At 47.1% G+C, this 27427-nt stretch overlaps 1 protein-coding gene across 1 annotated transcript in view; it reads right to left on the reverse strand.

Moving 5' to 3' along the window:
* Positions 1-5571: 5571 nt before the first annotated feature.
* The window catches only part of RFTN1 (raftlin, lipid raft linker 1), a 194539-nt gene continuing 172683 nt past the window's right edge, over positions 5572-27427 (reverse strand). Inside the window, exons 8-10 of the mRNA XM_084753509.1 lie at positions 19172-19275; positions 17308-17389; positions 5572-7826 (exon numbers count right to left, since the gene is read on the reverse strand). Coding sequence (XP_084609635.1) covers positions 7500-7826; positions 17308-17389; positions 19172-19275 — 513 coding nt within the window. The 3' untranslated portion in view covers positions 5572-7499. The remainder of the gene's footprint in view (positions 7827-17307; positions 17390-19171; positions 19276-27427) is intronic.

The raw sequence follows: 27427 nt of genomic DNA on the forward strand, positions 1-27427 counted from the left end.
CAGCGATGTGAGCGATGAGTGAGAAAATGAGGGAACTTTAATTAGGAGGAGGGAGGAAGGTCCATACAGAAGGAGAGGGAGAGGAAGGGAAGAAGAACTCTAGGGATGCTCTTAAAAGCCAAAAGGAAACATATTCTTGTTTACTAAACTAAAATTATATACCATAATTTAAGTCTATGTGCATAAGTATTTTTAAAGAAGTTAGGCTGACAATAGGCCTAAGACAAGAGCCATATACAATCTAACAAAAACTCAGGTACCAAACATGAGAAATACTCTTTCCAGTTGTTGGTCAGAGGAGTCCGAGAGACTCCCAAAATAATATCAGCTATGGCTGCTGCCTTCCATTGCCTCCCACATGTTGAAGGTAAGTCCCTATTGCTGAAGACACCAGGCCTTTGGACATACGACCGGGAGGATTTTAATGGGACCAGACCCAAAAGCCTCATTCCCAAGGACTAGCTTTAAGAATACCAGAAGGTGCAGTGTAAGGGAGAGGGGGCAACCAATCATCCTATCCAGCTGTGACACCTGTGAGCCACCACAGAGACCAGCCCTGCAGGGTACTCTGAAAGGTGCAATAGTGGCACTCACCTTGGTGGTCACCACCAGCAGCCTAACTAGACATGATATCCACTCGGTAGGAAGGAGCTCATTCCTGATGCTGGAAACCTACTAACTACCAGAGCTTAGGTCTTAGGAGAGGACCTACCATTGCCACATCACTAGGCCAGCATTATGCTTACCTGCATTCTAAATATAATCCTTATACCCACAGGTAAGTGTAGCTCTCAGCCCTCATCAAAGATGCTTCTCTTTGCAGCAGATGGAGATCATCACAGAAAACTACAACTGGTCCAAATGCAAAGTGATGGTGCGGTTCTCAGCCCCGGTGAATACCTTTATCAGACACTTCTGCATCTAGCAGCAGGGAACAAAGAGGAAGAAAAGAGGACAAGACAGGAAGAGCCAGAGGACCAGGAAGTCTGCTGAGACAGTGTCTTCTAGAAATGTCAGGAGATTCATGACATCAGTTAGTGTCATTATTTCTCAGTTTAGTTTCTGTTTCATTGATCTATCCTTTGGTGAAAGTGGGGTATTGAAGTCTCCCACTATTAATGTATGGGGATTGAGGTGTGGTTTAAGAGTTGTTAATATTTCTTTTACAAATGTGGGTGCCCTTGTATTGGGGGCATAGACGTTCAGAATTGTGATGTCATCTTCTTTGAATTTCCCTCTGATGAGTATAAAGTGTCCTTTTTCATCTCTTTTGATTAAATTTGGTTGAAAGTCTATGTCATGAATCAAGTGGACCTAACAGATATCTACAGAACTTTTCACTCAAACACGAAAGAGTATACATTCTTCTCAACACCTCATGGAACCTTCTCCAAAACTGACCATATAGTAGGTCACAAAACAAGCCTCAACAGACACAAGAAGATTGAAATTAATACCTGTATCCTATCAGATCACCATGGACTAAAGCTGGACTTCAACAACAAGAGCAATAACAAAAAGCCTACACACACATGAAAGCTAAACAACTCTCTACTCAATGACAATTGGATCACGGAAAAAATAAAGAAAGAAAGTAAGGGCTTTCTAAAAATCATAGATAATGAACGTACAATATACCCAAATTTATGGGACACGGTGAAAGCAGTGCTAAGAGAAAACGTCATAGCACTAAGTGCCTTCATAAAGAAATTGGAAACATCTCATATAGGCAACTTAATGACACGTCTGGAAGCCCTAGGAAAAAAAGAAGCATAAACACCCAAGAGGAGTAGACGGCTAAAATAATCAAACGCAAGGCTGAAATCAATAAATTAGAAACAAAGAGAGCAATTCAAAGAATCCACAAAACCAGGAGCTGGTTCTTTGAGAAAAGAACAAACTGTTAGCCAAACTAAAAGGCAGAGAGACACTATCCAAATCAACAAAATTAGAAATGAAAAGGGAGACATAACAATAGACACGGAAGAAATACAAATAATCATTAGGTCCTACTTCAAAGGCTCATATGCCACAAAATTTGAAAATCGAAAGGAAATGGACAATTTTCTTGATCGATTCCACTTGCCAAAGTTGAATCAAGATCAGATAAACAAATTAAATTGTCCTGTTTCTCCTACAGAAATAGAAGCAGTCATTAAAAATCTCCCAAACAAACAAAAAAAGCCCAGGGCCAGATGGTTTCAGTGCAGAATTCTACCAGACCTTCAATGAAGAACTAATACCGCTATCTTCAAGCTACTTCACAACATGGGAACAGATGGAACATTACCAAACTCCTTCTATGAAGTCACCTTGATACCTAAACCTCACAAAGACCCAACAAAGAAAGAGAATTTCAAGACCAATTCCTCTTATGAACATTGATGCAAAAATACTCAATAAAATACTTGCAAACCAAATACAAGAACACATCAAAGATATCATTCACCATGACCAAGTAGGCTTCATTCCAGGCATGCGGGGATGGTTTAATATATGGGAATCCATCAATGTAATCCACCATATAAACAAACTGAAAGAAAAAAAAACCCACATGATCATCTCCTTAGATGCCAAAAAGCATTTGACAAAATCCAACACCCATTCATGTTTAAAGTTTTTGGAATGATCAGGGACACAAGGCACATATCTAAACACAATAAAGGCTATATACAGCAAGCCAATAGCCAACATAAAATTAAATGGAGAGAAACTCAAGGAAATTCCTCTAAAATCAGGGACCAGACAAAGTTGCCCACTTTTTCCATATCTCTTCAATATAGTTCTTGAAGTTCTAGCCAGAGCAATAAGACAACAGAAGGAGGTCAAGGGGATCCAAATGGGAAAGGAGGAAGTCAAATTATCCCTATTCATTGATGATATGATAGTGTACATAAGTGAGCCCCAAAATCCCACCAGAGAACTCCTACAGCTGATAAACACCTTCAGCAAAATGGCTAGATACAAAAATTAACTCAAAAAAGTCAGTAGCCTTCCTGTATACAAATGACAATTGTGCAGAGAAAGAAATTAGGGAAACTACACCCTTCATGATAGCCACAAGTAATATAAAGTATATAGGAATAACTCTAATAAAGCAAGTGAAAGATTTGTTTGAAAAAACTTCAAATCTCTGAAGAAAGAGATTGAAGATGACATCAGAAGATGGAAAGATCTCCCTTGTTCACGGATCAGGAGAATTAACATAGTAAAAATGGCCATCTTACCAAAAGCAATTTACAGATTCAATGCACTACCTATCAAAATACAGACACAAATTTTTAAAGACATTGAAAGATCAATTCTCAATTTCATATGGAAAAACCCAGAATAGTTAAAACAATCCTGCACAATAAAGATCCTCTGAAGAAATCTCCATCTCTGACCTCAAATTGTACTATAGAGCAACAGTAATTAAAATAGCATGGTACTGGCATAGTCATAGGTTGGTTGATCAGTGGAATTGAATCAAAGACCCAGAAATAAATCTACACACATATGGACACTTGATTTTTGACAAAGAAGACAAGTCTATTCAATGGAAAAAGGATAGCATCTTAAACAAAGGGTGCTAGTCTAAGTGGATGTCTACATGTAGAAAAATGCAAGTAGACCCATATTTATCACCATGCACAAAACTCAAGTCCAAGTTGATTAAAGACCTCAACATGAAACCAGAGACACTAAATCTACTAGACGATAAAGTGGGGAAGAGGCTGGAACTCACTGGCACAAGAGACCACATAACACCAACAGCCCAGGCTCTAAAGTCAACAATTAATAAATGGGACATCATGAGGCTGAGAAGCTTCTGTAAGGCAGAAGACACTGACAACAGAACAAAGCAACAGCCCAGAGACTGGAAAATGATCTACACCAACCCTACATATGAAAAAGGGCTAATATCCAAAATATATTAAGATCTCAAGAAATTAAACACCTCCAAACCAAATAACCCAATCAAGAAATGGGGCTCAGAACTAAACAGAGAATTCTCAACAGAGGACTATTGAATGGCTGAGAAACACTTAAAGAAATGCTCAACATCCTTAGTCATCAGAGAAATGCAAATCAAAATGACTCTGAGATTCCATCTTACACCCTTCAGAATGGCTAAGATAAAAAACTCAAGAGACAGCACATGCTGGAGAGGATGTGGAGAAGGGGAAACACTCCTTCATTGCTGGTGGGAGTACAAACTTGTACTTTGGAAATCAATCTGGCACTTTCTCAGAAAACTGGGAATAGTGCTACCTCAAGACCCAGCTATTCCACTCCTTGGAATATACCAAAAGATGCTCCACCACACAACAAAGACATTTGCTCAGCTATGTTCATAGCAGCCTTATTCATAATAGCCAGAATCTGGAAACAACCTAGATGTCCCTCAGTCAAAGAATGGATAAAGAAACCACAGTACATTTACACCATGGAATAATACTCTGCTATTAAAAACAAGGAAATCTTGAAATTTGCAGGCAAATGAATGGAACTAAAAATGATCATCCTGAGTGAGTTAGCCCAGACCCAGAAAGATACACATGGTATATACTCACTTATAATTGGACACAAGCCCAACAGGGATGTCCTCTGAGAGTCTTCACTTAGCAGGGATTAGGATAGATGCTGGGACTTCCTATTGGGACTCCAGGTGAGAGAGGTATGGGAAAATGGGGAAATGGAAGGACCCAGAGGGTCCTAGAACCCTACAAGAAGACCATTGAGGCTTGCAGATCTGGACCCAGGGGTCATGCACAAACTGTTGTAACTACCAAGGACAAGGCATGCAGTAAACCTAGAACCCCTATCCAGATCTAGCCAATGGACAGCAGTTTCTCCACAGTTGTGTGGAGAGAGGGAACTGACTCTGACATGAACTCTGGTGCCCCTATTTCACCACTTCCCCTTGGTGGGGAGGCCTGGTGGCACTCAGAGGAAGGGGAAGCAGGCTACCAGGATGAGACCTGATAGGCTGTGATTATATGGTGGTGGAGGAGGTCCCCTTCTGTCACAGTCCTAAGGGAGAGGAATAGGGTGAAAGAGGGAGGGATGGGGGAACGGGAAGATACAAGTGAAGGGATAACAATTGAGATGTAATTTGAATAAATTATTTAAATAAAATTCTTATTAAAAAATAATAAAAAAGAAATAATAATAAAAAAGAAATGTCAGGGGAGCTGCATCCATGATCCTGCAACAACACGGTTGCCAAAACAAGACCTGAATAAGGAAGACACAAACAGAGATACTAACTTGCTAGGAGAAACCCCATGAGCCCAACCCTAGACCAAGAACTATAGGAGCCTCGGTGCTGCTGAGAAAGAGACCAGTCTTCCCCAGGCATATGTGCTCCCTAATTAGTTAACCAGTAACAAGTGATCAGCCATGAAATCATATACATTCGTGTATTCGGCAAGTAGGCCCCGCAGGTTATATTTACATATTTGTGTGTGTATATGTGTATATGCATGGTCATGTGACAATAACAGTTTTAAAAGGAGAACATGAACTTGAGAGGGAACAAGAGGGCGCATGGTTGAGGCTGGAAAGAGGAAAGGGAAGATGGAGAATATGATGAAATTATATTTTAATTAAAAAGATTGTGGAAGAACACATGATAAATTTATTCTCATGTGATTAAGGGTTTTTAAGCTTTCTGCAATTCTGAATTAATAAACTTAGAAATATTCTGTACAGGAAAAAAACTGAAGAAAGAAAAAGAAAAAACCCCAGATGATTTAAAGTACATTAAGCATGGAGTCAATAAACAAAAAGGAGTGATACCGTATCTTGTTTTGCGACATAATCACATTTTAGTGACACGGGACTGTGTAATGGTATTCATGTACAAAACACAATGTATTTTTAAGGTTTTTTTTTTCTAACTGCCTCAGTCTTTCCAACGTATAGCTGGTTCATCAAGGACTTCTGTGATAAAGTGACACCCTGCCAGAATCAACAGGGCACAAGGGAGAAGAAAAGAAGAAATAACCCCTGAGGAGCTCCCAGGATCACTTAATACTGGAACAATATCCCTAAAGAATTCAAAAGCGCCACTCTGCCCCAGCAAATAAAACATAAATGTTACTTATTGAAACATACAACAGAAGCCCTCCAGCTTGGGAGGCTCCCAGCCATCTGTAACTCCAGCTCAGGGGACCTGATGCCCTTTTCTGACCTCAGAGGGCTTCAGGCACACAGCTGGTGCTGGCAAAACATCCATACACAGAAAATTAAAATTAAACAAAAAAAAAATCTTAAAAGAGTGTGTGTGGTGGGGGGACTGCACAAGGCTTTGCAGTGCTGCCCACTACATAGGTTTACAGGTTTTATTTTAATAAGCTCAGAAACCAAAAAGATTTTCTTCATTAAATAACTTCCATGAACTCTTAGAAACTGCACTTCTGAGTCAACTCATGCCCCCTCACTCACACGGAGGCGTGGGAATTCACTTCCTGCTTCTTTTCACCAAAGCCTGGTGCACGCAGGTAGCTCTGCAGTTTGCCAGCAGGTAGGAATGTAACTGTCAGCAAGGTTTGAGGGGCCAGGACCTCTGTTGTGATACATTAAAGACTCACTTCCCACCATGCTCTAAACTCAAGTGGTTTATTGCTTTAAGTAACTAAATAAGAAAGAGGCAGGCTGTTTCCACTGGGACAACTGGTGTTTTCTCTCCAAGGTTTGCCAGACGCTTCTACTTAAAGCCTTAACAACACTTTATGGACAGTATAAACAAGTGACAGGCACAGTATACAACTCAGTCAATGACACATCAACAAAAATAGCACACAAGGGCACCCACCTACCTACTGCCCAAATGACAGAAGGTATTCATACATGTGTTAAAGACAAAATTTTAAAACAATATTTTTTTGGCATGGATATTAACACATAACACTTTCGCGAACATTCTGCACGATCAGAGGCATGGGGAATTACCTGTTTGCTTCCCGATCACCAGCATCTATAGAACTACTTTAAGAAAGGCAGGAGGCTTGGGCACCTCCCTTCTCCAACATCGTCACCTTCCATAACAGCGGAGTCTCCAGGGTTCAGGTGCAGAAGGGCAGCCTGCAGGCTGCAGGGTTAAAAGTCACTAAGTACTTGCCGAGAGCAGCAGCGTGTAAGAGTGAGGAGGAAAACCTTGGTTTGTAGCGAAAGATGTCCCAGAAGTTGACCCAGACGTGCCCTGGAGCCCTGTGAGGGCAGTACAGGCACTGTACGGTCCATGCCCTCCCTTGGGGCAGTGGTGGGACCAGAGTCAGGCCTCCAGCCTTGAGGTCTAGAAAGGAATATTCTGACCTTGCACTCTAACATATGTGGATTGTTAAGATACCTTTCCAGTGGATGTGCAGAGAACACCATCAGAGACTGGCCCCAACAGGGCCCACTGAGCTAACAATGGAAGCTCAAGCCAAAGGGTAACACAGAACAAACTAGCTGCTAGCAAGCTTCCCAGGGTCTGCCATCACACTGCAGGCCTAGCACAAATCACGGACTCAATTTGCCTCTGCTGGAGCAGGCCCTGAGGCAAGCTCAGCCTCTACTCTGGGGTCCGAGTGCTTGGGAGCCACCGAGTCCCTGTTGTGGCCAGCAGGACCATTCTGCACAGCCCCTGAGCCCCGCCTTTGCTCCCTGACCTCAGAGGCTCCGCCCCACTGCTGTGTCCCAGGCACACAGTTTCCCACATCTCCAGCCTTGGGAAACTGGTCTTCGGGATTCTTCTCGGTCAGTTCAGCTTGCTGCTTGTCTCTGGCGCTGAGTTTGCCTTTGGATTTCCTTGTCTGCCTGCTGTGGATGTCTTCCCGCGAGAATCGCCAGCGGAACTAGAGGGCAGAGAGGACGGAGATGGATAAACAGCCTCTGGCAGCCTACTCTTCCCACTTCTTGTGTCCAAACCCGACAGTTCCCGCATTCCCTGGACACCACCAAGCCAAATCTAATCCAACTCATCTCTCCCACTCTCAGCGCCTGCTCAACACCTTCCACGTGTGCATTCTAGATTTGGCAGAGCTGTGGAGGGAGAAGGGTCCCATGGCTCCCATGGCAAAGGAAGCAAGGGTTCTTGAGGTGCCATGATTTGGAGGGCTAAGATAGAAGATGGGTGGCTACTCTCTCCAGATGTCAAGCCGACTGTGAGCAGGCTGTGCGCCGCTGAGTACTGGGCACACAGTCTCTCCCCAGCTTACACAAGCTAGCCAGGGGTGCGTGGTGCCGTGCTGCAGACCCCAGACATTCCTTCAGGACTTGTAGACTCCTTTCTACAGCTTTGGGGAGCGAGGCTGGCTATTAGGCCTCTCTGATAAGCTGACGAAGGTGCCCAGGCAACCCGTAAACCCATGACTGGGTGGTTCTTAACAACCCATTTTTTTTTCCCAACTGTGAAAAGCTAGCCCAGCTCACAGTCACCTAGAGACTGAGACGCAGCTGAGCCCAGCTTCTCCCTCTGCTCCTTCCCACTAGGGCTCTGTCTCTGAAAGCCTCCTCCACCCAAATCCATCCTTGAGCTGCTTCTGAGACAGTATCATAGCTAAGCATTGGCAAGTAAGCGGTTCCAAGTTCTAAGATCATGCACCACGCGATAGGGCCAGCAAGAGCTACAACCTCATGGTAGTTCTGGGGGGGGGGGGGAGGTGCGGGGCGGGTTGCTGAGAAGAGCCCAGCTGCAACACTCACTGGGTAGATTTCTCAGCTGCTTTTGTGATCATGAGACATACAGGATTTTGGCCTTTACTTTCTCACTAGTCTCTTTCCATCTCAGCTGTACCACAGTGGTGATGCCAAATATACACTTAAGTATTAAAGAAAATAAGCTGCGAGGAAATGTGTCTGTCACCCCAGTATTTAGAAGGCAGAGCTATCTTACTTTTCTACTGCTGTGATGAGACAACTAAGTCAACTTACCAAAAAACAAAAACAAAAACAAAAACAACAACAAAAAAACCATTTAATTTAGGGGCTCACAGTTTCAGTGGGTCCGTGACCGTCATAGCAGGGAGCATGGCAGCAGGCAGGCACTGGAGCAGCAGCTGAGAGCTAATATCTGACCCACAAGTACAAGGCAGAGAGCGAGAGCTAACTGGGAATGGCATGGGCTTTTAAATGTCAAAGCCCATCCCAGTGTCACACCCCCTCCAACAAGGCCACACCTCCTAACCCTTCCCAAAGAGTTCCACCAACTGGGGGCAAGTAAAAGAAAGTGAAAACTGTCCTGCAGGGACAAAATGTCAATGTTGCTGTGTCTAGTGCCCTCAGAGGAGGGCCTAAGAACCCAGCTGCACCATCAGTAGGAAACATGGCACATTGTAAAAGATTCCTGGTGCTTTGTGTAGATAAAACAAAAACAAGCTATACAAAATTGCTTTTAAAACTAGCCCAACCTTGTCGAGTCTCATGAAGTTAGAGAAAACATCAGCGATTCCTTTTGTATAAAACCGGTGAATTTGAATATCTCATCGAAATACAGAAAAGGAATGGAATATATATCAACTTAGGGTTGAGGATTCACACTATACCCATATCCCACCCTTGAAGGCCCAGCACACTCACAACATCGGATATGGATGTGGTTCCTGACACTGACTTTTGGGGTGTTCTTTTATTGCGTCCATGGATTGCCCTCTGGGATGGCTGGTCCTCCTCCCACTCAAGCTATGCATTCCACACAGTGTGGTGTGGTGCTCACATGACTGCCAGGCTATCCATAAGACACCATGAGGCCCCACAGATACCCAGAGAACACAGATTTCAGACCCCAACTGGCTACTGTAGCTTTGACCATCTACTCCGATGCTTCTGGGCACCATGTTTCTCTGGTTTGATCCCCACCCAAATGGATGTTCCCAAATAGAACCTTCTGACATTCTCCATGCATTGGTAAGAAGCTGGCTGATCTGAAAAAAAAAAAAAAAAAAAGGCCCATATGGGGTACAAGGCTGACCAGCAGCTGCTCTCTCTAGCACCCTTCCACAGCCACTGGAGGGTTTGGCTTGTCACTGTGAGCTAGGAAAACCACTTTCTACCCTTCTGGGCCAAATAGAGGCCTAAGGACCATACTGTTTCCTGCGTCCTCATACAGGTTTGAGAGTTACCTCAGGACTTCTGCTGTCTGGACCTCCCAACAATCACGGAACCAGATTCCCAGGGAAGCGTAGCTCAGGCCTTCCCACTTTCTCTTTGGAAGGGGGAAGCAGTCTGGATTTGGGTAAGCCATAGTAGCCCACATTCCGAGCTTCAAAGGCAGACTGCCTTGGAATGAGTGAAACTGCTGTGTGTGTCTCATGCTTGACAGGAGCTCACACCCCTCCAAGTGCCCCAGGCAAGATCCTCATAAGCGTTATTAGTTTTACACATGATGCAAAAGTTCAGAGATGGTGGGTAAGTTGTCTCAGATCACACAGCTAGGAAACTGCAGAGCTGGAGTTCAACCTGATTTCTTCAGCGCCACTTTCTAGAAGAAAACAAAACAAAACAAAAAAAATACAAACAAAACAACCTTCTTCTAGAGGGTAAAGCCACCTTTGGGATGGCTCAGCTCTGAGCATAAGCACCTAGGCCTTCAGGCTTTCAGAGGTCAGGATGAATCAGCCAGGTCACCTGGGCCCTACACCCAGTCACCAGCTAAGGGAAGCCCAGACTTACTGGAGATGAATTATGTTTTTTGGCTTATTAAAAATGAAGAGTGAGCTGTTTGAAGGTTCCCTGACACCAATTATGATAAAACATTAATTATGAAAAATGTGAGTGGAGGGTCACAGGTGAGTCCAGAAAGGGGCCAGACTATTCAGTTGAGAACCAGGCCCTTGGCCCTGAGCAAGTAGGTGCATCACTGAGGGCTCGGTGAAACACAGCCACGGCCCTGGTTCCAGAGGGCCTAGCAGAGTGGGTAGGCAGGATGAGGGCTGACTTTGCAAACACTCAAGTCCTGCTGTAGCTGCTGGTGGTTCTCAGGCCACATTCGGAAAGCTGCTTGCCCAGAAAAACACCTGGAAGGACTACAATGTCAGAGAAACATCCAAGAAGAGAGAGCACCTCTTCAGGCCATCCACAGAGAAGGGCATCCTTGGCCTCTCAGCCTGCATACTTGTCTCAAGCAGGCCTCCCTTTAGGACCCGGGCAGTCACCACACGCAATAAACAGAACCAGCAGCTTCCTATCCCAAGGCTCCAGAGATACACAGAAAGTGGGAAAGCCAGGAGCACTGCTTGCCTCTCAGGTCGAGCCTCTGAGGCACAGTGTGGAAAACACCTCAGGGCTCTCCCAGCTGACGTAGAGTTTCTGCAAGTAGAGGAGTGGCAGGGAGTCTCTAAGATCACCCAACAAGGCTGCAAGGACAACACGGGGCCCAGAACCTGGGCTTTTCTCAACCACCACATCTGTGGCACTGGGATTGCTCAAGCCAGCTAAACTACCCAGCTCAAAGTTAGGTGTGGGGGCTGGGCCTGGCGGAGCAAGACTGTAATCCCAGCTACCAGGGAGGCTAAGGCAGGAAATCACAAGCTAAGGTCTTCTGGGTTACAGAGTGAGTTCAGGTACAACTGAGGCAACCTAGTCAGGCCTTGTCTCAAAAAAAGGCTAGGGATGTAGCTCAGTGCTGGAGCAGTTGCCTAGCATACACATGACCCTTGGTTTTGTAGTACAAAAAGCAAAATAATGAATGGATAAACACCTGGTGGGAAGGACAGAGAGCCTTCACTCTACAGTGCAGTTGTGGCAGCAGGGACCATGGGTCTAATGAGTACCTTTTAGAAGTTTGTGCAAGTTTACTTCAAGAAGCTAAGCTGGGGATAGGAGGACGGCTCTGCAGGGCTGGTTCCCAGCATTGCCTCTCAGGATGCTCACAGTTGACTCTAAGTCCAGCTCAGGGGCATCTGATACCGCTGATCTCCACGGGCACTGCACACACGTGCACAAATCCACACTCGGATACACACTCATACATGTGAGTAAAAAATAAAATCTTAGTAACGAAGGAAGGAAGGAGTTTAACTGGAAGGAAGGAAGAGAGGGAGGATAGGAAGAAGGAAGGAAAAAAGGAAGGAAAGTTGAGAATCTCGTCTACACTGCTGATTGACTAGACTGATTGACAGGATACGCTAGATCGTGTCTGCCAATCCTGCAGTTCCGTGCTTTAAATTTTGATGCTAACGTGATATGTGTTCTGGGCTCAGAAGTCTGATTCATCAGTCAGCAACTCGGCAGGTATCTCCTGAATATCACCTAAAACCCAGGTATCCCAGGAACAATGGGCAGAAGGGAACGCCTTTACTCTGCTGACTTACGCAGGCCAGAACACAGCAATCACTGTGATATAGTGATACAGGGCAGAGCTCTGTGAGGCAAGTCTGGGGTTCTTTCATGGTGTGCCACTGTGATGGTTTAGATATCAGGGTCTCCCCCCAAAAGCTCATGAGTCTCCAGATGGGGAACTATTGAGAAGTGACTAGACCGTGGGGAGCTTACATTGATGGGTTCATCCACTGGTGGATTTGTCCTACCATGGCATTAACTGTGAGGGGAACTGGGTGATGGGGCCTAGCTGGAGAAAGTAGGTCAGTGGAGGCCCTGGAAAGATGCTCTTTGTCCCCTGCCCCTCCTGTCCTCTGCTTCCTGGTTGCCACGAGCTGAAGACACTCTTCAGCCTGATGTCCCCAAGACCACATTCTGTCTTACCCCAAGCCCTGAACAACAGAGCCAGCTGAGCCTGGACTGCAACCTTGAGTCAAGAGTCTTTCCCCCTTTAATATCTGTCTTGGGTACCTGTCACAGCGACACAAAGATGAGTAATGCGGCTCGGTCTCAGTGGGAGAACTGGGCAAGGAAGCCGGGTGGAGAGAAAATGGAGACGAGCATCCTGGGCATGGGTACAGCCTACAGCAAGGGCACCAAGGCAGGGGTGGGGGAGGACCATGGAGGCCAGTGCCACTGGCATGTAGAGGAGGCTCTAGCAAAGGCTGAGGGCTCTAAGGGTCATAGACAGATCCCCATCTTTAAGATGACAAAGCTAGCTGACTATTGTAAGCAGTGGGGTGACAGGGTCCAGCTGCTTCACGCTTTTTCTCTTCTTCTTAATTTCTTTTTAGAGACAGGTTCTTGTGTAGTCCGGGCTGTCTCATACATGTTACATACCAAGGACGACGTTGAACTTGCTGTCCTGTTTCTACCTTCCAAGCAACCGGGTTGCAGGCATAAGCAACTGTGCTAGCCTTAAAATGGCCTTAGAGATAGGTTCGTCTTTATTTTATGTATATGGGTTTTGTGTCTCATATGTGTGGATATGCATATAAACATGTTTTGTTTCAAGTATGTGGCAAAAGATGGAATAGGGGTTATAGACAGTTGTGGGGTACTATATGGGTGCTGGGAACTCAGATCTTCTGCTTATAGACAGTTGAGGGGTACCATATGGGTGCTGGGAACTCAACTCAGATCTTCTGCTTATAGACAGTTGTGGGGTACCATACGGGTGCTGGGAACTCAACTCAGATCTTCTGCAAGAGCAGTAAGCATTCTTTTTTTTTTATTTTAATTTTATTAATGTATTCAGATAACAACTCAATTGTTAGCCCATCACTTGTATCTTCCCATTCCTCCCTCTCTCCTGCTTTCACCCTATTCCCCTCCTCTAGCCATAAGACTGAGGGGACCTCCTCCCCCACTATATGTCATAGGCTATCAGGTCTCATCTTGGTATTCTGCTTATTCTTTGTTTGAGTGCCACCAGGCCTCCCCACTAAGGGGAGGTGGTCAAATACGGGGTGCCAGTGTTCATGTCAGAGTCAGTCCCAGTCTCTCCTGAGCCATCACTCCAGCCCTAAACTGGCCTTCTTAATTGACCACTTTGACTCTGAGTAGAAAACGTATTTGAGGGGGAGACCTGCCACTAGGAAACTGAAGTAGCTGGCCATATGATATGGGAGGAACTCTGGAGTTTCTGGGGTTTAAAGCACAAACTGACTACAAGGAGAAGGGATTGAGGATGGCCTCATGAGAGTTCTGTCATTCTAGAAATGAGCAAGGTAAGACCGATAGAGGGAGGTGGGGAAGGTCACATGTGCGCTCTTAGCAAAAGGCAGCATGGGGGAGGCTTGGGTGAAATGAAGTTATAAGGTTGAAATAAAAGCCACCAGCACGGGGATGGTAAGCAAAACCCCAGGCATGAAGATTTTGAAAGAGTAAGGAGGAGAAATGGACTTGCTTGGAAATCGAGAATTGCAATTTGAGTGTGAAATGTCCCCAAGGGCTCATGGATTTGACTCTGTGGCCCCCAGTTGATGGCACTGTTTGGGAAGGTTACAGAACCTTTAGGAGGCAGAGTCTCCTCTGGACAGGCCTTGGAGTTTTCCAGCCAGGCCCCGCTTCCTGCCCCTCTCTGTTTGCTGGTCATGGTGTGACCAGCAGCCTCCTGTTCCTGCTGCCATGCCCTGCCACCACAATGGACTGTAACCCTCTAAACTGTGAGCCAGGAAAACCCTCCCTTCCTGAGGTTGCTCTTGCCACCATGCATGTGATTATGGTAACGAGAAAAACAACCAATGAGCATGGTGAGATGGAACCAAGAGACAAAGTGCAGCCCAGCCTATAGGAGCTACGCGGACCAGATGCAGTAGCTCACAGGGTCATGATGGCACACAGACCCAGGTGGGGTGCAGCTAATGTGTGAACGATGGGGACAGAGGGACTGAGACATCAAGTGCATGTAATTCTTTCTGGAAGCCTTTTCCTTTCTGTGAGGGCCGGGGGGAGGGGGCATCTCATGGAGAACAAGTAAGTGCTGAGTGCCACATTGATGCAGGACACGGAAAGAGAGAGCAGTCTGTCTGCATTGGCCCACCCAATTAGGGTTGGCTTACTGACTAGGAAAAAAATACGGCTTCTATTCTCTCCCTGAGGAAAGTCAGTTCTTTCATGGCCCCTCTGTGAGATGCCAAGGTCTTCATATGAAAACCACAAGGAGGCGTGTGGCAAGGGGGTCTACAGCCAGTTCCATGAAGGGGCTCAAGGCCCATCTTTCCATATCTGGGAGCGGATCTTGTGTGTTACTTATTGAATGTCACTGGTGACGTCCTGAGAGGCTGTGACTAAGCACTAACTGATATCAGTCTACGGCCATCCATCTTCCAGGTGGTGGCTGACTGCTCCTGGTGGTTAATGGTGACTGGCAGCTGCCTTCTGGTCCACCTCTGTTGTCACCTGTCACATTACTATCGCAAAGCCTGGAGAGTGGCCTTCCTTTGCACTGCAGTCCTGCTGACTTCTTGTCCTCGCCACCTTGGCATTCCTTCAACGAATGGGCAACCCACAGGGTTTGTTGGCTAATGAGGGGGCTACTGCAATCTGTTCACTGGCTGGATGCTCCTACCTGGGACTCTGGAACAAAGAGTGGGGAATGGGGGGGGGGCGGTGGTGCCAACTCTGCAGAGCCAAACGAGTTAGCAACTTTTGCCAGAGTGTGGCTGTGGCCATCAAAATGAAGCACAATGGATCTAGGTGACATCTAACTAGGGATTTGGTAGACTCATTCACATGCTGGGCTCTTCCTGAGAAGCTAGTAGCATGCCTAAAGCATGCGAGTCCATGTTCTTTTTCTGTAATAAAATAAAGTCAACTAAAGGAGGCTGGAGAGAGACAGATGGCTCAGCAGTTGGTGCTCTTGCAGAGGACCCAGGTTCAACTCCCAGCACACACACCAAGCAGCTCACAACCACCTGTAGCTGATGCAAGGGACCCATTGCCCTCTTTTGGTCTCTACAAGTATTGGCACACAAGTGACACATGTAGGCATACCCATGTACACATAAAATAAAGATTGACCTTTAAAAGAAAGCCAACTTAAGCCAGGCAGTGGTGGCACATGCCTTTAATCCCAGAACTCGGGAGGCAGAGGCAGGTGGATCCTTGTGAGTTCGAGGCCAGCCTGGTCTACAATGCAAGTCCAGGACAGCCAAGGCTCCACAGAGAATCCCTGCCTTGAAAACAAAACAACAAGAAAAAAAACAAACAAACAAGCAAATAAACAAAAGAAAGGCAACTTAAAAGGAGGGAAGGTATAGCGTGGCTCACAGTTTCAGAGGGTTTGGTCGGCTGTCTGCTGGTTCCATTGCCTTTCAGCCTGTGGTGAGACAGCTTGTGTGGGAGGGAGTAGGCAGCAGAAACTGCTCACCCTTGGTGACTTGGAAACCAAAAGAGGAGAAGGCGCTGGAGTTGCAACAGTCCCTTCGAGAGCATTCCACCCCCACCTCCAGCCCCTGACATGGCCTAGCCTCCTTCCACTCTGCCCTGTCTTGCAAATGTTTAACTAGACCTTGTAACAGTATCATTAGATAGAGACCAAGCCATTAGCACATGGACCTTTGGGAGACATTACAAATTCAAACTGTAATACACAAAAGATGCCCCACATCATATTTAGTGAGCAGAGTATCTGAATCAAATGGGGGGGTGGTGGTGGGCGGAGCATCTGAATCAGATTGGGGGAGTGGTGGGTGGAGCATCTGAATCAGGTGGGGGGAGTGGTGGGTGGAGCATCTGAATCACCCAGCAGAAGCAAAGGCTGGGCTCAATTTCAGAGAGAACTCTAAGAACAGCTAGAGCGATGCTGTGCCCAGGCTAGGCAAGAGAAGTCCAGCAAGGAGAAAGGGCCCTGGTGACCCTCCAGCACAGATCTGCCTGGGGAAGAACCACCACAGGCTACGCTGGCCTCTGTCTACCTTACCAACTGCCAGACAAAGACCTTAAGAAGCTGGCAGTTCCCCTGCTAAGGTTAGCAAACTTCTGGCTTACGTTTAAGGCAGGGCCTCCTACAGGGCAGAGGCTGGCCTCAAACTCATCTTTCTGTCTCTGCTTCCCAAGTGCAGGGATTACGGACGTACACTAGTATACCGGACCAGAATCAGCAAACTCCAATGTCCTGAGGGATCGAATAAGCAGGCCATGCCCCAGCCAGCTGGTATGAGATGGAGGAAGGCATTTGACCATGAGCCCAGGCCTTCCCAGGCCTCTGTCAAACTGCAATTTGTGTCCTCATTTTAGCCCATAGGCTTCTCTAGCACATGCCGCTGACCAGACAAGTCTCTACCATGTTCCCTGATGGTCAGGCCCAGGAAGCCCGAGAACCTGTTTCCAGCTCCTCCACTGCCAATCCCAGCATCCCTTGCTGTGCCCCAGTGTGGACCCAGATCTTCAGTGGGCCCCAAGAACCTTTGGAAATGGGAGAGGCCAAGCAGGCACAGACTCCACAGAAGTCAAACTGTGGAGACATAAACCTGGGGTCGGAGTGGAGAGGTAGAGAGGTCTCGTGTCTCTTACCTTAGATTCCCTCTTCCTGGTTTTCTGAGGTAGACATGGTCTCTGAAGAAACACAATCTGCTTGGTGGACAGGGTCCCTTCCCTACAACACAGGAGCAGAGGATGAGCATGGACGCCCTGGGGGTGCAGCCTCTCCTCATGGGTGCAATCCTGCACTTCCTTTAAGGGAATAAAGGCTGCTGCCGGTTGGGCAACAGGAAAGTCAGAGGTCCTACCCCTACACTAGGGGCTGTCTTAGGTGCCAACCTGCTCTGCATGGCTATCCCTGCCTCCTGGGGTCAAGGTCCCCCACCCTTGATAGGTAGCGGCAGCTGGTGCCTTGGCTTAAGGAGGGTACACTAGCAGGTTAGGGAGTTCCAAAAGAAACAGTGTGTCTTCCAGTTCTGTCTTTGGTACTTAGGATATGGCTGGGCAGGAGACTAAAGATGGGTGATGAATTCAGCTCTGAATATGACACAAAGGTGGTAGAGAGAGAGCTGACATACAGGAGCTTAGCTTCTGTGCAGCTCCTATAGACAAGTGGATGTCAGGCTAGCAGCGAGATGGCACGTGGTAATCAACTTTGACCCACACGAATGGGATGAGTGATAGACAGTTCACCATGCTATGAGTCAGAGAAGGCAGGGCTGCACGCTGATCCTTTGACAGAAGTATTAAAAGGGGTCTGGTTCTCCCCACTTCTACCCTTTTGTTTGCCTTCTTAACTTCCTATTTTATAAATATCTTCTGGTTGCCTTCAGCCAGGGAAGGAGAGCTAATGTCTGCCTAGCATCACAGTTTTGCCAGAGGCTGGGATGGTGATTTCACATGGAAAGGGCTCATTTCAGACTCTCCACCCCACCCGACTGCAAAGCAGCACGCTCTCAAACCAAGAGCACTCGGCGCATGCGCACCCGCGGCCTCGCACGGGGAGGATTCAGACAGAGGTGCATAGTCCCAGGAGCCGTGTTCATTCACCGATGTTAAGGCGTTTAAGAAAAGGGAGGGGGAATAAGTCTGCTCCAGAGGCAGACAGCCCTGAGGAGCCCTGGGTCCACATGTCTCAGAGCACTGAGTCTTCCTGTCCAAATCTCATTCCTGGTTGTGTCCTCAGGGAAGTAACTAGGAAACGCTCAGATGAGCTACGGGGCATAACTTGGATGACACGGGTAGCAAATGGCAGACTTCAGGGGTGTTTTCTGTTCCACCGTATCAGCCTCTGCCTGGAGAAGTTTTGGTCTTCAAAAGAACATGGTGGTTCCCGTTAGCCAAATCGAAACTTTGCCACAGGCAGGCAGGGAATCATGTTGAGGACGCAGAAGACCCAGAGGAACCAGGAGAGAGGCCTAGGGAGGCCAGGGTTATCACGGTCATTTTCCCACTGTCGACTAGCCCGGGCCACCTGCTATTGCCCTACAGTGTGAACGGTTCTGTGAGTTCCGTGAAGGGAGAACCGTAAGGGCTGCTGGGTAGGGAGCTGAGAGAGTGGCATCGCTATATGTCGACATTGAGACTGGCAACTGTAGGGCGGCGGCCGGACTCTGCAAAATGAGGCCTTAGGCCCTGCTTTAGCTAACCTACGGCCAAATCAGACGTAAGGTGCACAACAGGGCCTTTCTGAGCTTCACTTTTCTGCTGTGAAATGGGAATCGCAGCTTTGATTACAGACCCAAGGAAAGTCAGGAGGGCTCAAAATATAAACAAAAGGCCTTTTAGGGTTTGTATGACAAGGCTCAAGGGACAATGGGCAAACATCTATGCAGTTAGTGAAAGCTTGGCCCTGGGTGCCCCAGACAGAGAGGTTCCGTGACAGCCCCCAGGCTGATCGCAGGATGAATGAGGGTATCCACTTATCAGGAACAGTAACAGTCACCACTCTTGTTACCTGGTAGTCTTGAGTATAGGAGTTGGTAGCACACAGGTGAGCTGCCATCCATAGGCTGCCAGCGAGTTCAACAGGGGCATATAGTCTGACTGCACCTCCGTACCCTGTGGGGAAAGGCCACTGTGAGCACTGCTGCTACTTACGGTCAGCTCCCCGCCCTGGAAGCGATCCTCCCATCGATCCAACCAAACAGAGCAGAGTAGGGGGTCTCTGAGGACATGAGCTCCACACTTGAGAATTTGGAGTCAGCTTCTTCCTAGGCCAACTTGGTCTGTGCAGTCGGAAAGGTTTTATAGCCCAAAAGAGAATCCATTCATTTTGTTTTATCCTCGTCTGGACAAACAGTCTCCAGTGAGTTTCCCTGAAGAAACACAATTACCTTCCCCCAAGACCCATTCCCAGCATTCCTAGCAGAGGTGCTCCGGTGTCCTGGGGAGTTAAATTACATTTGACAAATGATCAAGTCATTTGCATCCAGGTTTAGCCGCTACACACACACAGCAAGCAGCCGGAGCAGCCGGAGCAGCCAGAGCCCTGCCACTCAGGAACACATGCGTGCTGCTTGTGCTTTTTTTCTAATTAGGGCCTGAGGACAAATATTTGTTTTACAATTTAGAAGTACAAGCTCTCTGGCACAGGGAATCGTTATAGGGACATCCTGACCTCATAGGCCTTGCTTCTTTCTAACGCTGAGAATGAATATGTAGTCCTCAGCCCTGCCCTGGGTGTACACTGGACTCCCTCATCTCTATTAACTGGCTTAGGAAAATGACCACCACCTTTCTGTCTGAAATGACCCCTTGTGACTAATAGAAACCTTTTACCATCTATTAGTTAGCAGACCCTTGCTTCCACCAACCCCAAAGCTAAGGATGTCGTCAGATAGCATCTTGGGCCTAGAGAAATGCTCCCTGTGTCTGCTGTGCCACTCTCTGATGTACTCACCAATGTATTTTAAACTTTCCTTGACTTAATGTCTTGCTGTGTCCTGTAAAACTAGAAGGCTTCATGTGACTACCTTTGTGTTGAAATCTGGAATTTGGAGTATTCAAGGCCATGGTCACTCAAAATGGCTCCAGAAGGAACTGTCTTTTATTCTCTTTAAGATGAGGGCTGTGGCTTTGCATTGAAAGGACCCACATGGATCCATTCCCCCTTGTTACTTGGCAGCTGTGTACAGAGAAGGCTCATTCCTGCCCCTGGAGTTCACAGCACCCAATAATGCACGCAAGCAAAGTATACACCGGCCTGCTGGTGGGCTGGAGTAACTTTGAGTGTCAGTAGGGAAGCGAGGAACCGTAGCTCTGGTCAGAGCAGGCTTCCTGGCCAGGTACACAGTACCGGTGTGGGCTTCACCTGGAGACATTAGACAGAGTAGGGTATGACAAGGCCACTCTGTAGGGTAGTCTAGAGACCTGCTAATGGGTCCAGATACCTTGAACTAGAGAGCCAGGAAAGAGTTTGAGGAGATAACCTTCCACCTTTTTTTTTTAATGTCTTTGAAGATTTCTAGAACTGGGCATCAATCCCACCCTGGCTACTAAGTCACCAGCATCTCTAGTAAGTCATCTGTGGTGTTCCAAAATGTGAAGTCCAGACCCATGCCGTGGCCCTTGCCCCTTGGTCAGGCACCTGTGGCACATACCTCAGTTGGGAACGTGGGGGGGGGGGACACAGGCTCTCAGATTTAGCCCTGCTGACCTAGGACTTCTGGGAGCATGCCAGACTCTCTATAAAGAGCCACTGTAGCAGCATCTGTGGCACTGAGCATGAGACTGCCACCTAGATAAGTGTTTAGTTCCCTTCCGGGGCATGGGGGGAGGGAGTGTCTATTTTGGGAGCTAGAATCCACCAGTGGTCATTTTCAATTTGACCTTTCTCATATGGTCACCCATATGAGAAGAAAGATAGGCCAGCCTTCCAAGGATCTGCCAGGTCTGTGAGAGATGCTGCGTCAGCAGGAAACTGGCAGGAGAGAGGACAAAGGGACGGATGGAGAATCAGTAAGGAAAGGCAAGGGGGCAAGGGACCAAGAACAAACAATCAATTTACAGGGCGGGCCAGGGGACGGTCTTTGCAGCCTCTCTCAAAACCCAACCATGCCAACCATGGCTTAGCAGGTGGCCAGCCTGACCCTCATTTCTGTTGTCCCTCAAAACATATGAACATCTTCCTTCCAGACGAGTACAAGCTTTACCCCTGTAGCTGAAAGAAAAGCCTGTGGCTGTAGCGCAAGATTCCCTAGCCCCGCCCCCTGCACGCCCAGCTTAAAGACAGGCAGGAGTAGGGGGGCGGGTGGAGGTGGGGGTAGAAACAATTTAAATCCACATACTCAAGCTTTGCAAGGTTCTGATTACTTGGGCCTATCAGGGCTAACCTTCCCACTTTGTCAAGCACTGTGACAAGCCTACCACAATCAGACAGTAGCTATAGCAACCACGTCAAGCTTTGGCGCCTTCACAAAGCCCTGAGTGGCAAAATGCCTTCTTTTCATTGGCGGCTGTAGCCAGGCCAGGTTTTTCTCTGCAGGAGCCCAGAACTCCCAGACAATGGCCGAGCCTGCTGCAGCCTGACCTGCCAGCTCAGACAGGCCTCACCAGGGACACTTCTATTGCTCTCCATCTTATTTCATTTTGTCACGATCTGTAAGAGAAAACCAGCAGGGATTCTCCCAAACATGCCCACCCTTTGGCCCTGTGAGGGTGGGAAGTGTCAGCCATGGGGTTGAGGAATCACAGAGACCAAAAGGAACAGGGAACGTACAGTAAACCTACAGAGCTTGGGACATTCAAGCCCGAGTGCTAATTCCTGGCTGCCAATCAGAGTTGATGAATAAAATACGGACGGGACGGGGAGGTGCACCTGCCATGCTCCCCCACTTGGGCCTTTTGGGCTGCTTTCTATTTAATCCATGTTAAATATGGCTTTCCATAAACACCTATCGATGTCACTTTGCATATTACCAATACAGTAAGATGGCATTTCTAAAATGAGATGCGCCCCCACACCGCCAGTGGAAGACACTTTTAACTCCATTAGCTGAGAAGGCGGCAGGAAACAGATCTGGATGGAAGGCTGCTTTGATCTGCTTTTTTGTGACACTCCTATGAAGGAGAAGAAAGCAGCAAAGGCACTCAAAAGCCATCCCGCTTATCAAATGAAAAGACATTTCTTTCTGTAAGCCAGAACAAAAAAACTTTAATTAACTCTCCCCTCTCCCTTTGTTGGATACCTAATCTCCCTCACACCTGGAGTGTTTAAAAAAAAAAAAAGTGGCACGTGTCCTGTGTTTTTTGTTGGTTGTTTTTTTCTTTCTTTCCAACTTGTATAAAAGGAATTCGTTTGTATTAACGGCCCTATCCTTGTTTGATCGCTATTAGTCTCCTCACTGGCTGCAAATCAACTAAAGAAACAGACATCCAACATAACCATACTGCCTTCCAAAGATCAGGCCAACAGAGTGTATACTTTACTAAGAAGTGCATTTGACCCTTGATCTTTTTTAAAAGACCCTCTCTTCAGCTAAAGAACGAGGAGACCACATATTGGTCCAGTAAGAAAGTTTACAGCACGAATGTCAGTGTGATCATGACGTCTGGGTGTGTTGAGTCCAGGTGTTCCTTCATAGAAGGAAGGAGCAAAGAAGGTCACCAGACCCTTATCCCAGGTAAACGGTGACTGCTCATATTGACTCTGTCAGATGTGGGGATCCCTTGGGCACCCATAGCCTATGGAGGATGGGGTCACGTTACCATGTAGCTGAGCTCACCAAGAACAAAAAGCAATCGTGCGTTTTGCCACCACGTTGTTAAAGATATCCTGGAAGCAGCAAATACCATGTGACTTCACCAGCATCTTGGTAACTGTAACTGCACGGCATGCATCAAAATGGAGGTGTCCATGAAATGCCCCAGTCCCACTAAGCCCAAGGGAATAATCACCACACCCCTTCTTATACTAGACGAAGGAGGTGCCACCAGGCCCCCAAGATATGATCTTTCTATTTCGGGTGTTTTGTTCTATTTAATCTTGACATAGTTTTTCCCATGATTTATTTACCGGCTTCTAAGGGAGACTTAAGGGTTTCGGTTTTTTTTCCTGGCCATATGCCTCCAACACTGGCTAACACTTTCGGTGGCCCAAAGCTGTTCACTTCCTCTACTAAGGACAAAATTGCCTCCTAGTTAAGTTCTCAGTAAGAATTGCAATATTGCCAACAGTGTCACTTTCTGTGTGTTACAGATAGTGCCTCACTAGCATAGGACGCTTCAAGGATGATGCACGCCGTCATCAAACGATGCATGCCAGCATCAAAGGCTGCCTTACATCCTGCATCTTCCCCATCTGTCAGGCTCCAATCGTGGTCCCTAAGACTGGCTCCCTCCTGTGAGGCATTTTAACTGCTGTCCCTTTCTACGCTACCCCATTCACCAGTTTGGACAAAGTTCGAGTGTTCTACTCCCCCAGGGCCCTAGAAGTAGTTAGGGTAACCTCTGAGATGGGAAAGGAGGAGCTAGACACTTTCCCTGACAGACAGACAGACAAGGAAAGGCTAGGGAAGACTAAAGATGGTGAACTTTGAACAGGGCAGACTGAAAGAAAGGCCTAGCAGCTTTTTTCCCAGCACATAGGGCCCCTGCTGAGGGGCGTGGCCTCATGAGTTCAAGGTACCACTCAGGATGCCACAGCTGTGGGCCAACCAGACATCCTATTCTCGGTCAGACTGACCCAACCCTAAATTAGGAGGTGGGGTGGTTGGGGGTAGGGAGCCCTGCAAAAAGAGACTGGATTTTCCAGGTTCCCAGGTCCTCCCTCTGTTACACACATGGAGCTTTCTCTCTGCTCTCCTGCTGGGTGTCTCTTCACAGCCATAGAAACCCTAAGTAAGACAATGACCTCATCCTCTGGCTGGGGAGGCCCTTGAAATGGGGGACAGGGCTTTCCTAACAAGGCTGTACCCCTCAGCTCCTCCCAGCATCTGCTCAAGGGACCTTAGCTGTCGGGGATACATGTTGACAGACCTCACTTCACCATGTCCATTCCCATTTGTCCCCTCCAACTTTGACAACATGACTTCACCATTACCACCTCACTGGCCTCCCCAACATGGAATCCCTTTGGGTCCCCCGCCCCCTTTCTGGATCTTCCTGGACACCATTACCATTTACCTAGCTAATGGGCCATCCGACTCGTCCCGCTTCTTGCCACTTTGGGCTCAGGACTAACACAGTGGTGGCTTCTTTGCATCCGTTAGCCTCTCTGCCTCACCGCTTTCAGAATGCCTTAAAGAAAATTTGTATCAGCTTAACAGCCTGGGGGACCAACTTGATTCTTTGGCTGCCCTGGTGCTCTAAAACTGAAGTGGGCTGGACCTCATGACCTCTGCCGATGGAGGGATCTGTGCCCTGCTCCAGGAGCGATGCCGCTTCTACAACTCTAAAGATGTAGAGGCCAGACAGAGAGCTCAGCTACAAGCTTCCTCCTTGAGATGGGTTTATTTCCCTCCCTCCCTGGCTCCTCCCCTCACTCCTTCCTTCCTTATTATCCTCATACATCTTTTACACATTTTACAGAGGGTCTTCCTGAACCGCTAGGTCCTCAACACAAGATGAAGTAGACAACGGCTTCTCTTGGAGTCAAACCAGACCCCAAAACTTACAAACGGTACCCCCTCCCTGAAGGAAAGAACCAGCCAGACAGGAAACAGTGCCCCCCATATCCCTTATATGTAAAGGGCCTGGAATAAAGGAACATTTGCACCCAAAAAAACCAGGACTATAAAACAGGCTCGAGGCTTCAAGAAACCTCCTGTTCACAGAATTCTGGAAAGTGGAGCCTGGAAGCACCAAAACAGGCGGGGTTGGACTTCTCCCCTCCCTGCAGTTTCTAGGCACCCCCTCACTGCCTAGTTTCCACTAAACAAGCTGATTCTCTGTCCCTGCAGCGTGTCCCCTCCTGTGCCCTCAGATACCCCGCTTTAGGGTTTGACTGCCAACCTCTCAGACCAATAAATGCTCTCACCATTTTGAAGTCAGAGTCTATTATTTCATTTTCTTCCATTGACTTACTTCTTACCAGTCTATCGACTACTGAAACAATGGACCCCAAAAGTAAGGGAATTTCCTCAGGAAAGGCCCTTGCCACCAGGGAACTTGTCTCTTGGAGATTTCACACAGCTTTATCAACTTGTCAGAACGAGTCTATGAATGAGACCTCCTGAAAAGCAGCTGTGTCTGCAGAGGCTGCTTGGCTGATGGGAAATGCAGCAATACAGAAAGGTTGGAATGCTGCAAGTTGAGAGACTATTTTATCTTGGGTGACCTTTAGCCACTGAACAGCCAGCCATTCCTTGCCCGCCTTCATGCCAGAACTAACATCCACCATCCACCGACTAATAGCTAAAAAACCTTTTGGAATCTATTAACAGAATGGATCACTAATTCCCACCCACTATGGATGTCATCAGATGGCATCTGAGGCCTACAGGAGAGCTTCCCCCATCCTGCTGCTGCCTCTCTGGTGTTTCCACCAATGTATCTTTAAGTTGATTTATAATCTTCTTTCGTCTGCTACTGCAAAACTTCATGAGACTGTGTCCATGTGGGAACACAGTACCTGCGGTAACCCAGCCCCATGCTTCCTGGGCCACTTAATGGTCGTTCAAATTTGGCTCCAGAATAAACTATCTTTCGCTGTCCTTGAGGTGGAAGCCCAGACAACGAGGGGGCCAACGGTGAGCAGGACTGCTTAGTCTCACATATCGTGGCCTTTCATTTAAACTTTAACCTTATTTAAAGGCCACGATAAGAACTTGGGGGCCTCACTGGGGCTCTTTGACCGTCTTCTCAACATGAGCCCACTGAATACATCTCTCCTTTCCTACTTTTGACTGTTTAATTGGCTTTTATTGAAAATGGGTGGCCAGCTGGGGGTGGTGGCACACGCCCTTAATCCCAGCACTCGGGAGGCAGAGGCAGGTGGATTGCTGTGAGTTCGAGGCCAGCCTGGTCTACAAAGTGAGTCTAGGACAGCCAAGGCTACACAGAGAAACCCTGTCTCGAAAAAAAAAAAAAAACCCCAACAGCAACAAAAACAAAAAGAAAATCAGTGGCACAGGCTGGGAACCCGAAGTTCAATAACAGGCTGCGTTTCACTGTGAGCATGCATTCTTCGTTTTCTTATTCTTCTTTTTTTAATGTCATCATTTATTTTTCCTGACATTTAACCACTACCACCCCCATCTCCCTAACAGTTACAGGAACTCATAATTAATTTATTCTATACGTTACAATCTATTTTATGCCATCATTCATCATGCCTTTCAATGGAAGACACCATTTCCGGAGCTCTCTAAAACCCTTGATCTGATCTGGTCTGGCTGCTTTCCACACCGGTGTTTTCTCTATTTTGGTGTCTATGACTCGTAAGTTTTCGTTTTTTTCAGTTTCCATCCCATTTTGCTGGAGCATGCGCTTTAGTGGCTTCCTGGGAAACAGGGCCCTGGACCTCACTCAAATTCTTACACATGTCTATCTTCACCTTCAATTGATGATTTGGAAACAGAAGCCTGGGCTGACATCTATTTTCTACTTTAGAATTTTCAAGTATTGTTTCTAGATATTAGACATTGCACCATATATGTGGGTCCTATGATCCTCGCTCTATAATAAAATGGACTAGTGAAAATGAAGCAGTTTTAAATATACCATTCTACAGAAAGGGACACTATCATAGAGACAAGGCAAAAATGTCTCACTAGCTAATTCGACACAAGACGGTTATTTTTAAAGTTCCTAACCTGGCCCTGCCATCTTTTCCCCACAAGCCACACATGGCCTCCTTCCTAAGTTCACGATCCAGCACAGTTCCCTTCCTAAACACCAGGCTCTACTAGTTTAAGATGCAAGAGCTTGTCCAGTGAATAATCTGTGGCCTGAGACTCTGAGCACGCGCGTAGCCACCAAGGGGACTGCCTGTAACTTCCAGCTCTCAGACTTCAGCTACAAGCTGGCAGCACCCACCAGTGCCTATTGTTTTCTTCTTGCTCATCATTGCTAGAGGAGCTCTAAGCACATTCATGCTAGACATGAACCATCACTCTTTAGTTCTACTACGTAAAACATCCTATTAGATAGTATTTCTCCTGAGTGTGTAGCCTGTTGTATTGTGTTGGAAAATTTGAGGATATTGAAAACATCACAACATTTTGCTTCTACATGTGAATTTTTTTATTCAAGACTGCACATGTGACAGGCG

This window comes from Acomys minous (genome assembly GCF_964271855.1).
Source record: "Acomys minous genome assembly, chromosome: 13".
Lineage (NCBI taxonomy): Eukaryota > Metazoa > Chordata > Mammalia > Rodentia > Muridae > Acomys > Acomys minous.